Raw genomic sequence first — 12087 nt, forward strand, 5'->3', positions numbered from 1 at the left:
TCCTGGGAATGTGTGCATAACAAATCATTGGTAGAATTCATTGTGACCTCACATAATACATAATTCTTAATATTCTTGCAGGTCTATGTTCAGCTTACTAAAATCATTTGCATTCTACACAAATTCAAAAATCATAGTTTTGTGTAAAACCTTGAATAATATTTCACGTAAAGGTATAAATCTGGTTTGAACAATGAAAAGTAGAAATTAAAGATAGATGAAATTCAGTTACCCCATCAATGCATCTGACTAGAGCAGGTAATGTTTGTAGAGAATTCAAGAATAGTGGATACACTTACTGCAGTTTACAGGATAAGTACAGATTTATAACCAATTTTGTAATTTCAAATGTAATTTCAACATATCTTTTTTACAATGCTCACAGTAGAGAACATCAGCTGTATTAACAGGACTTCTTTATCAAAATTATCTCAAAACAAGCCACCAACCACTGTACAATTACAAATCACCACCACATTTTTAATTTGTACATGAATATGAGGGACTTAAATTCCTTTGACAATTGATGATCATGAACCCACAAAATCCGTAAATTGTACGATGTCAAAAACACAATCAGTCCTTCCCAAAGGGGAAAAGAGAAGAAAACAACAAAGAAGTGGATCTGTGTCTGAGTGATGGAAAAAACTTGTCTACACGTTCTATAAAATTCAGACATTCCAACAAAGTAATACTTGAATATTGCCTCACTGAACTAGTAAAAACTAGATTGCTTTTATTTGTTTTGTGATTTCCCAGATTGCCAGTATCTGTAGCAAAAAGATTGGAAAAAAAAAAGTCATTTCATGGCACTATTTCATTGGATTTAGGCAATGGTATATTCTGCTGCTGTTGATTTTCCTTATTGACCTGGTAGCTGTGAAATCCATATGCTAATGCTTCTAATGATCAACCATTCCTTTTGGCTTTTGGTAACAAGTATTCTCATGCAGTTAATATCAAAAAGAACTTTATGCTCCACATCTGTGATTTCCAAATTTCCATTTTTAAATTCTCCTAGTCTCAAGAAGGTAGTACATTGCCTTTCCTTTTTTCCCCCAACAGTTTTTTCTCCAACTTCCAGAGCACCATGATGCAAAACATCATTTTGACGGTCTTCAGTACCAGTGACAACTTTGATTTTGTTAATTTTAAGAGGCCTATCAAAGACAACGACATAAAAATCTCCAGTAGAGGGTGCTTTCGCCCAGAAGTATTCATCCACACTACTATATGCCTTGCTCGCCTCATAATTCTCAAATACATTCATATTGGTATGCAAATTGGCAGGAGGGTTATCTGGAAGGTCAAAGGAATCCTCTTCAAAGTCATCATCTTTTAATTTATTTTCAGCTCCTTTGTAAGATGAGTAATATCCCATGTGCTGAAAAAGGGATGGTTTGAAGCGTATGACATCCTTTTGAGCCAACAGTCCACGGAAATGTATCAGCAACCAATCACAAGGCATTTCCTGGTAGAACATCAATAAAAAATGAGCCAAACGAGGGAGATCATGGGAATGATACAATTTCCCAATGTAACCCAACTTGGAAAATTCTAAAGTTACCCAGTAGGTTCCCTCTCGTGAAGTTATGACTTTCTTAATAACAGTCAAGAAGTTTTTTGCACATCTAACATCATCCTCTAACATTACATAATAATCAGAAAGGTTAGCACAAAAGTTAAGCAAGAATGCATAATCAACATTTTGCTTGGAGCGAAATTTCACCCGGTCTTCTGGATCATTGTAATTTCTCTTAAGTCCATCCAAAGCTGGATAATATTCCTCTGGTGTATGGATTACCATTAATCTGCCAGCAATTACATGATGGGCAAATTTCTGTGAAATATCTTGAACCATGCTATCACACCAGGTGGAGTCAAATTCTGCCAGATGTACGACCACAGCAATTTCTTTCAATTCTTCATAACTTGACTGTTCAAATATGGATTTGATTGTCTCCAGCAAATAATTCCCTTTTTTCCGTTTGACTGAAGATAGTCCAATGGTAAGATATCCTGAATAATAACAACAAAAATAAAAACAATATTTAAGCTCTATAGAACTGAGCAATAAAAGCAAATTCATAACAAATGATCTGGAAGATAAAAACATAACCAAGAAATATGTGTGTATGTCCAGCAGAACGTTTCCCTTTTTGCTTTGGCTGCTTTTGAAGCAACCCTTCTTGCATATATCACTTAGCAAACATTTTGCCTTGTCCGTCCGTCCATCCATCCATCCATCCATCCATCTCCCTATCTCAAAAAAGAAAGGGCCTCTTACCTTTCAAGTAATAGAGTTTTAGACAATATGTGTTAAAGCGCGTGAACTAAATTATGCTAAAATGTCTTCATTTGAAAGTGGTGGGATAGCAATAACAATAGCACTTAGACTTGTATACCGCTCCATAGTGCTTTCCAGCCCTCTCTAAGTGGTTTACAGAGTCAGCATATTTCCCCCAACAATCTGGGTCCTCATTTTACCCACCTTGGAAGAATGGAAGGCTGAGTCAACCTTGAGCCTGGTGAGATTCAAACTGCCAAACTGCTGGCAGCCAGTGATCAGCAGAAGTAGCCTGCAGTACTGCACTCTAACCACTGCACCACCGCGGCTCTTCCATTGATTTTAACTGTACTTAAGTCTATCTGGGCTCATGTAAGAATATATTTTGAATTGGCTTTCAAAATTGCTTGGGAGACATAATTTTGGCACTTTGAATTCAAAGCACCAAAACCGACAGTTTTATAAATAATATCTTCTCTATTGCACCCTAGTATGTTTGCCTTCTCATTTTAGGAGAAATGAAGCCACATCTCGAACAAGCAGAGAAAGCAATTGCTGTTGTATCAAAATTACCATGTGGTGAATGTGGATACAGAACCTTAGGGATGGTTCCTCATGCTCATCCAAACAAACAAAGACCTATTTTTAGGAGCCTGGAAACAAAGAAGAATTAAGAATTCCCTTAATTTCTACAAAGTTTTGGCTTATTTATAAGCTATAGCTATCATTATTAAAATACAGCATAGTTATACAAATTGTATGTCTGTGTTTCTTTGGAGATCTGTAGATGTTGGTAGTTTGGATTTATCAGGACAAATTTGATTCCAGATATTATTAAAAGTCTTCTGCTGATGGTATATTATGAAATATTTTGCATTGCATCTAATAAATAATTTTACTGTAGATATATGAGCCCATCAACCTCAACTGTATGTTTACATCATCACAGGTTTTTGATGACACTAAATCTTTTTAGAATGCCAACTGTTTTCTTAAATATGGTTATCATTCTATCTTTAGATAAACAGAGGGCCTTGGTAGAAAACTGAATCTCTCATGTAATCCATAAATGAAAATGAAATAGTATTAAGTTGAATTATGGTGTTCCCCAACAGCTACCTAATTCCAAGAGCAGACAAAGATTGTTGAACTCTGAAACTGCAATGAAAAGACTGAGCAGGAAAATGTCTTCATGGGAATGTGTCTTAACAATGAATTCTTCCCAAACAAGTTCTTTGAAGAAGCCAGAACTAACAACGTTTTTTTGTAATCCTTTGTTCATGCCAGGAGAAAAGACATAAAAGAACTCAGCTGGCAAAACCAATCATTTCCTGATATTTTTAAAATTTCTATCATTTTTATTTCTTCCATTTTTCTTAGGTAACCACTAACTGTGCCTCAGGACAGAAATCCCCAAAAGAAAGATAAGGTTATGTCTGTGTATGGGGCAAGGTTGCCTAGCACTGATGGAAAAGGTAATCTCTCTCTCTCTCTCTCCCTCCCTCTCTTTCTCTTTTTATTTTTCTCTCATTCTCCCCTCATTAATTAGAGGCTCTTTCTAGATTTTTTGCCTAGAAAGCAACCTCTCTTTTTATTCTCAGATTCCAAGTTAAGCTGTGAGCTTCAACATGCTCAAATGTTCCCCGTTTAGCATCTAAATATGTGTGTGTGATGTAATTTAAAGATGTAATGCTACATCTTTAAAATCTTTACTTTTTTTTTTTTTTTTTTGCTGTAGCAAGAAATTTAATACTACCTCTGTACATTTCTTTCTTTGTTATAACAATAAGCCTCAGGGTTTTTCTTCTTCACTGCTGTAGCAAGAAACCACATCTTTTTATATATTTCTTTGCTTGCTTCCTTGCTTTTACTTACTCATCTATGGCTAAATTCTCTGTATGTTCCATTAAAGAAGATCACTTCTCAAATTCCACTACTTCCTTTCTTTGAACTTGCATTCTCTTTTTCTCTCATTGAATGCAATATAATTCCATCCCCCAGAGATGGTTAACTGCTCAAGTTCTCTGGATTAGCATTTGGACTGTAATTGTTTAAGAATGCTGTCTGAAACTGTTAATAGTATCTATGGACTATCAAAGGATTATTTAATTGCATTATATGTCTTTTAGATCAAATATTTCTCAATATGATGTACTAATGGATTATTAATTATAGCTTAATTTTAGACTTCCAGATTGCATAAACCATTTATAAGTCTCTGGATCCTAGAGAGAAATGGTATGAGGTGGTAGGTCCCCCTCCCCCCCTTTTTTTGTAACCTGGGTCAAAATATGATTTCTTTGCTTTTGCTTTAGAATTTTGTATGCATCTACTCATGATGGCATGGAAACATAATTATGGTTGAGGTTGATTCAATTATTTTTGGTTAAAAGAAATGACTTATTGCAATGTGTAAACTAGCTTTTTTCCTCTAATTTACCTGTAGTTTGTGGGAGCAATATGTGAGCAAAATTACTCAGTTGGCTGCTTAATGAGAATATGAGATATTAAAAATGATTCTCAGATCTACGGAAAAATGTCATAACTACTAAAAGCAGAGCTTCTCTATTTGTTTGATATCCCACTTTTGAAAGGGAAATGGCTGAGATCTCTTATATCTAAACCTCAGCAGAGACAGGAAACATCTGGCTCACCTTTTCTGGACTTGGAAGTTGAGTAAATTTAATCCTGGTTAGTATTTGAACTAACCAATAAACCCCAGAGAAATAAACTAGGCAGGGAAAGTAAAAAAAAAAATCCTTCTGGAAGAAAGCAATGACAAATTACTTCAATACAGCTAGCAAGCATGTCCAGGGGTCCCCCAGGAGTTGACCTCATCTTGAGGACATGTTTATTTTTATACCATGTAAAGATAAAATTCTAGGTGGATCAAAAGGTGTTCCCCAGTTCAGCAAGATTACAGAGCCCTAGCTCTTCTTCTGAGTTGCACATAAGCTTTTTATGTTCTGTGAAAAAGGAGTTTATTAATTTAATGGCAACTTAAAGCTTTTTTCATTGCCCTCTAAAAAGCTGATGAACTTATATCTGCCACATTTTCTTTGTGACATTTAGAATAGATAAAAACACTATTTGTTGTTAAGAAAATGGAAAAATTCTGTTACTTACTTTTTCTTAGTAAAGGTGTACCAGCCAGATAGCGATAGGAAACATTTATTGATCCTGAGAAGTTGGACAGATCTTTAAAACTGTGAACATATCGCTCGGAATTTAATTGATGTGTTGCCGTATCTCTGATTAACTGCTTATCTCCATTCTAGAAGTTGGAAGAGAAAAGAAAAACAAAATAAAAGATACACAGCATAACTATTGTAAGACGGGGAAGGAAGCAATATGAACAATATCTTGTATTATTTATCTGCTTCTATCTTACTTTATATCCAATCCAGGTACCGGCATGTTTAACACATATATAATGTTTCCTATGTTTTCCAGCACCAAGACAGGCCATATCATGTTATGTCAGATTTGTTCAGGCCTATATATAGGCTCTTATAGATAGTTCTCAGGTATGGAACTACCAAATGCTCTTAAGGAGAAAGCAAGTAGTGTTAAATACTCCAAAATGTAATGGGCTAGAACCCAATCTCTTTTGTTTGAGAAGAATGATATCTATTGTTTTGCTTTAGTAACAGGCTGAATTGTCTATTTGGAACTGTACCAGCTCTCACATTTGTTAACTTTGATCCCTTTCAATCAATGGCAGGTAATCACAGGAGTGAATAGTACTCCTATAAGAACAGCAAGACTGCCAGAAGTCACAATTTAGGTTATCTATCTAGCTATCTAAGCATTAACTGGATATATCTCAATCTAGCAGCCTAGTACTTTTTTCCAGCAGTTGCACCCAAAATTATAGGAAAGAGGTTAGTGGGTGTTGCTTATATTAATAGAGAAAAACTGAAAGTTTTAGTGGATTTATGAAAGTGACTAAGTTTGTATGACAAGGGAAAATCAACAAGGGTTGTATAGGAATTCTAAAACCAATAAGTTTCTGATTTCTAGGATTAGATTAGGCTAAAGGATAAAATCTTATCTGCTAAAAAGCTCTGAGTTCAGAAGATAGGCAAGATAAGAGCTCCTGTAAATGGGAAAATTGATTGGCTCCAAATCGCATGGAACTCCAGTGTTTTAGACTTAAAAATGAAAGTTTAAAAATTCTTCTTATGACACAGCTGAAGCAGAAGGAAGTCCGCTCAGTTGCCCAACATGCCATGCTAAAACAACATGAATGTCTTCATGTGGAAATCCCATGAGTTCACTCCAGTTTGATGTGGTTATCTTTTCTCCTTTAATACTACCTCTAGAGTTAAGGATGATAGTTGATATTTCATTATTTAGCTAAATAATCATAAATCAAAATATTTTTTGTGATATGGTTATTATTTTACTATGTGTGGATATTTTGAATGTTAATTCATATTTCATTTAACTAAGTCAGATAGAATGCTCAATGTACTCTTGGCTTTTTACTGTAGATTAATAAAAAGAGAACAATATGATACTTTTATTGTATAATCTCCTTTCTCCTTCTCCTGGAAATAAGGCTAGAAGCCAGGATCTCAGATTTTCTTTGAAATAATCACTGAATGTGATTTCACTAATACAAAATTTGGCAGTCTGAACAATGTTTCCTTGTGATTCATATATCTCTTCTGTACAAGTGTCTTCTTTAATGCATCTCAAAGCTAGGCTTCTTCTACTCGTATTCCTTTCTACTTCTCAGGGGATATTCATGCAAAAACTACTTTGTTGCATTGCATTGAAATAGAGATTTTTGTCCCTTTTTTCATGGCAGATTAATGTGGCTAATGCTGGTAAGCAGCTTTAGTCATAGCACACGTCTAGAAATATGGAAAAGAAATTTGCATAACTGTTGAAAATTCGAAGAAGTCAATTTCTTTGCATGTATTCTGCATCTTTTGAGAAGTCTCAGCAGTAATGCAATCTATTTCCAACTTCTGACAGCTGTGTGACTTCTCATCTCCTCCTCTGTCCCTTGGCTGCCTGTGCCAATCTATTTTTTCCTATTCCTTACCCAAGAGAAGATGACAAAGCAAACTGAACTTCTTTCTTGTCCTTTCCTCTCTCCGAGTGAAAAAGGTGACTAGGTATTCACCAAAGAAAGGGATGAAGCAGAAGATTTGATAGCAGAAGACAGGAGGGTTGGCTAGATATTTTTCATCTAAGTTCTAACACCAAGTGTCTATATTCACATTTCCTTGACATTGCCTCTCTACTTATTTATAAACTGCTTAGTCTCTGAAGGATTATAGGTTACATTAATTAAGACAAAACAATAGGACTAAGTGTAATACATAATGAACTAAAGTGAAAGATATACTACATATGTTTCACTGACAGAGAAGCAGTGAAGGGAAAAGGCATGTTTAGAAAAAAGGATCATAAATCCTAAGTGAATGGTTAAAACCAGGTCTTCATTTGGTACAAAAGGCAAATATTATTAACACTACTCTGGCCTCCAAAGGAAAGTCATTCTAACTTGTGTTGTACTTTTATTATCACTGCCTCAATCACTTTCACATGTTCATTCAGGGTCCTGAGGACTACACATCTAAGTACACCTGGAGAGCTTTAAAATGTTTATTGTTTCCTATCCTTTTGGATTTTGAATACAAAAGCTTTCAGAAAAAAACATAATGAAATCATTAATCTTCTTCATTAATCAGAAGACAAACAATATAATGGAGAAATGAGAAATGCTGAGAGCTCTGCTCACAAAGAGAAAAAAAGCAAAACAAAGAAACAAGCAAAGAAATCAAAAGCTTGATAAAGGTCAACATACATATTGTATTACAAATGAAAATAAAATCATGAATTATTTGAACCATGGTTTGTTGAATAAGCTAAAAACAAGGCAGATGAACAGGGTAATAATTTCAAATCAATATGCAACAAATCAATTCCTGATTTGTTGCATGTCCTTTCTAATGCAATCTTGCCTTCAACCTCTGTGGATTGGTTACAGATTTGTTGCAGCACAAAACTAACCCATCAATAAGCTATGAATTCCTGTTCACCTGATACATTAAACTAAAAATAGGAAAAACACAGTTTACTGGGAGCTGTAACTGAGCCAACATCATATTTAGTTTAACTTTTTAGTACTGTTTTGCAGAAACAATGACAATGATGTCATAATATCATTGATTCATAATGTCTCACAGCTGGATGTGGCTGGTCTTGAAGAAACATTGCAGAGAAATATTTGGTAAAGGTAAGAGAGTTTCTTCTTTTTCTAAAAAAAAGTCTGTAAAATTGGTAGGAAACAATGTCTCTGTATTTTTGATATTTGAATTTTGATAGGTTGATAGCTTTAGAGAAGCTATAAAAAGGCTGATCTGATTAATCCTAAAGGTACTTTGCTGTTAGATGTGAATTCAGAGTCAATCAAAAATTACTTATGAAATTGAGTTTTGAGGTGATGAAAAACTTCAAAGCAAAATAGAAATTCTCAATCTTTATCTGCTTGTTGCCTACTTATACGATAATTTGTGTTCTCATCAGCAAAAACTTGGTTTCATAATATATCTAAATGCATCTGCCGAATTGGCCTTAAAAATTTCAAGAGCATTAGATAAGCAAAGCTGAGACTTGGCAATTAAATGTATCAGTTTTGTTTTGAAAGAAACAATGAGGGACAAACCTTTTTATTATTAAAAAAAGACAAATTAAGTGTAAGACATCATGCCATCTGGGAAGTTCACATAAAGATCTGAAAACAAGCAAAACAGAAATAGCATAAACTGCAACAAATAGAAAGCAACAGGATGCATGCACTTAGAGGATCTTGAATAATTAGCAAACCAAAGTAGGTATCAACGAATGTGACAAAAACATGGTGTAAACCAGGTAAATTTAATCACAAGTGAGGGGGTGTGAATAAATAAAATCCTACAAGATATTTTAATGCAAACAATGCCATTAGAAGAAGCCATATTTCAAAAGCCTAGTGGACTAAAAATGGCTAAAGAGGGAGTTTCCTTACTTCTAAAAAAATGTGATTGAAACTGAAATATCCATCTACAAAAGCAAATTTTATCGGTGGTAAAATGTGTGTCAAATCAAACATAAATCATATAGTCAGTTGGAAAAAGGTCTTTTGATTAAGTGAAATGGTCCTAAAAATCCAGATTCTCTAGAAGTCTCCCATGCAAGAAGCAATGACAGAAATCATTTTTGACTGTACGGATGTGAACATCAAATTATTACCCATCAATTCCATATCTTTGGCTCGCAGAAAAATTTAGCTAGATGCTGTCGCAAAGCTGGCTAGATGCTGTCAAAAATAGTATGGTGGTATAGACAAACTTTTGACCTAAGCCTGTGCAAGCAATTCCTTGCCCTGATATTTCTTACTGAAATTTTTGAAGGAATCCAGTTTTTGAGAAAGAAGAGCATATTTACAACATAATGTGGAATTCTATTTCCACAGTGCTACAGCATCTGACCAATAGTAACTATCATTGTATTGAACATGGGTTCTTAGGGTGATACCAGACAACCCCTGACTTGCTGAGCTATCCTTTCAGAGATGCTTCCTTATCTAAACAGAGAAACTGAATGACCACAGGAAAGCAAAAAAGATACTGGGAACAGAAGTGCTTTCTGACTTCCTGCTGGCTTTCACATTGAAATGTCTTCTAGGAAGCTGGAAGGGAACATTAGAAATCTTCCCTTTCCCTTCCCTTCCCAGGTAAGTGACTGCGGCTGTGTATGGGAGGGGACATAGGATTGCAACAGTGGCTGGAAACTGGGAAATATCATGGAATGTTCAAAATGAGCATCATACCAGCAACCTTGAAGCAGACACAACTTCCCCAAATTTCATTCCTTTGGGTCCTGGATTTTGGATGCCCATCTAAGTTAGCCTATTTTCAGGTCCCTTGGTTCAAAAATTGTTGCCCTGTGATGCATTGTTTCACACAGTTCAAGTTACGGGAATGAGAACTTTAGCACTATATAGATTTGCTGTTCTCTATCATGCAGGAATAAGGTTCTAACAGGGACTGTTGCATTTGTTTTAGTTTGTCTTTTTGTCACTACATCCTTTCTTCATTTATTGACTGTACTCTGTTCCAGTGACTTTGTTGCTAAGCAGAAAGGTTGCTAAGTTAACCGGTGGCCAGGGGGAGGGGAGAGGAGGAAGGGAGACTGTGAAGATTGCTAGTTGCTACCATCTAATTTAGGCAAAGCTCTCTCATGTAGCTATGCCAGCATCACTGTGACTGTGGTGTGCACTGTTGTCAGGCATAGAAATTTGGTTATGAGTCTGCATATTGATCAGAAAATGATTTTTGTTTTACTACAGTTTATTACTGGTTTATTTCCAAAAAGTTACTAACTGAGGTACTGTAGTTGTTAAACAAGGAGTTTATATAAATGCTTTTTTATCTTTACTAGCATTGCACAGAGATTTGATTTGAAGTTTTGACCAAATTTCTGAAGGGAATTGCCTTTCCAAAATGGATTGACAATTTGAATCAAACCATTGAATTAGATGCCTCCAAATTAATTCAGTGATTTGGAAGGGCTTTGCCAGAGTGGTGCAGTGGCCTAGAGGTGGAGCTCTTGCCTCACAATCAGGAGGCTGTGAGTCCGATCCTAGATAGAGCCAGATATTTCTCTCTCTGGGCACTATATATATATCTGAGAATATATCTGTTAAACAAAATTCCGCATTGGCAACAGGAAGGGCATCTGGCCATTAAAGACTCTGCTAGCTCCATTCAGTTACCCAGACTTCACCTCGCAAGGGATTATGGGGTTGTTAAAAGATGATGATGATTTGGAAGGGCTTTACTAACAATGTTCAAAAATCCAGATCAAGCTAATTGCAATTAGAATCAGAGCATCAACTGAAAATTTGAACCGAATTGGTTATGCAAGTTGAACTCGAACTTTACATTACCCAAAAGAATTCATTTCTTCCTTTGGACTATTGCACTTTATATGCTTTTGTTTAGAAAGCCTGCTTGTTTTTGTTATCCTGTGCTATTAGAGAGCAATTAATTCTATATAATATCCAACTTACCAAAACATAGCTATCTTCAATGTATAAGTTCAAGAACAACAAGCAAATGACAAGGACTCCTAGAAAGGATACAGCGGATCGCTTGCGCAGGCACCTCATTTTGTCCCAAAGCTTCAATGTACATCTCACATGGAGATACAGCACCTCCTAAGAAAAAAAAAACAGTAAAATTTGGTTGGGGCATTTAGCTATCAGTGGAAATTTACTTTTTTGGTTACATTTTTAAACAAAAAATATATTAAATTCATTTCCTGGCTGTCGTTATTCCATAATCCATAATATGCACAATCTTGAAATGGCTTGGTAGGAGTTTTTGTTTTAATTTGTTTGCTTTTTAAAATCTGTTTCTAGCCATTTTAACTGACCTTTTAATTTTTTTTTAGCTAAAATTGATCTATCAGTTACATTTTCTATCTTGGATAAAATAAGGAATACACTAAGGAATACAGTATTCCAGATATGGAAATAATTCACTGGAATTTCTACACAATCATCATGAAAACTAATCTAAAACAATTTATGTTCATTTTTTTTTCCATAGAAGACTATAATTTGGGGCAGATTAAATGTTACATAGAATTTGAACTTTTAAAAATTGGTATTATTGCTTCTCTGTTTAAATGGAAAACAACCTTTGCAGCCTACTGCTTTGACACACCGAGCGGTTAGATAATTTAGTCAAATTACATAGGAAGGAAACAATATGTTAGTTAAAGGAAATTAGGAA

The 12087-nt window shown here is 35.0% G+C and overlaps 1 protein-coding gene across 1 annotated transcript; it reads right to left on the bottom strand.

The window, feature by feature from the left end:
• Positions 1 to 862: 862 nt before the first annotated feature.
• MGAT4C (MGAT4 family member C) lies at positions 863 to 11468 on the bottom strand. Its single transcript, XM_070947530.1, has 3 exons — positions 11361 to 11468; positions 5414 to 5561; positions 863 to 2019 (listed from the first exon to the last, which is right to left on the bottom strand). Exons 1-3 carry the CDS (start codon positions 11457 to 11459, stop codon positions 863 to 865), a joined length of 1404 nt encoding a protein of 467 aa, XP_070803631.1. The 5' UTR covers positions 11460 to 11468.
• Between the last annotated feature and the right edge of the window lie 619 nt (positions 11469 to 12087).

This window comes from Pituophis catenifer, unplaced genomic scaffold, assembly GCF_029215685.1.
Source record: "Pituophis catenifer annectens isolate HBS135680 unplaced genomic scaffold, rPitCat1.0.hap2 SCAF_7, whole genome shotgun sequence".
NCBI lineage: Eukaryota > Metazoa > Chordata > Lepidosauria > Squamata > Colubridae > Pituophis > Pituophis catenifer.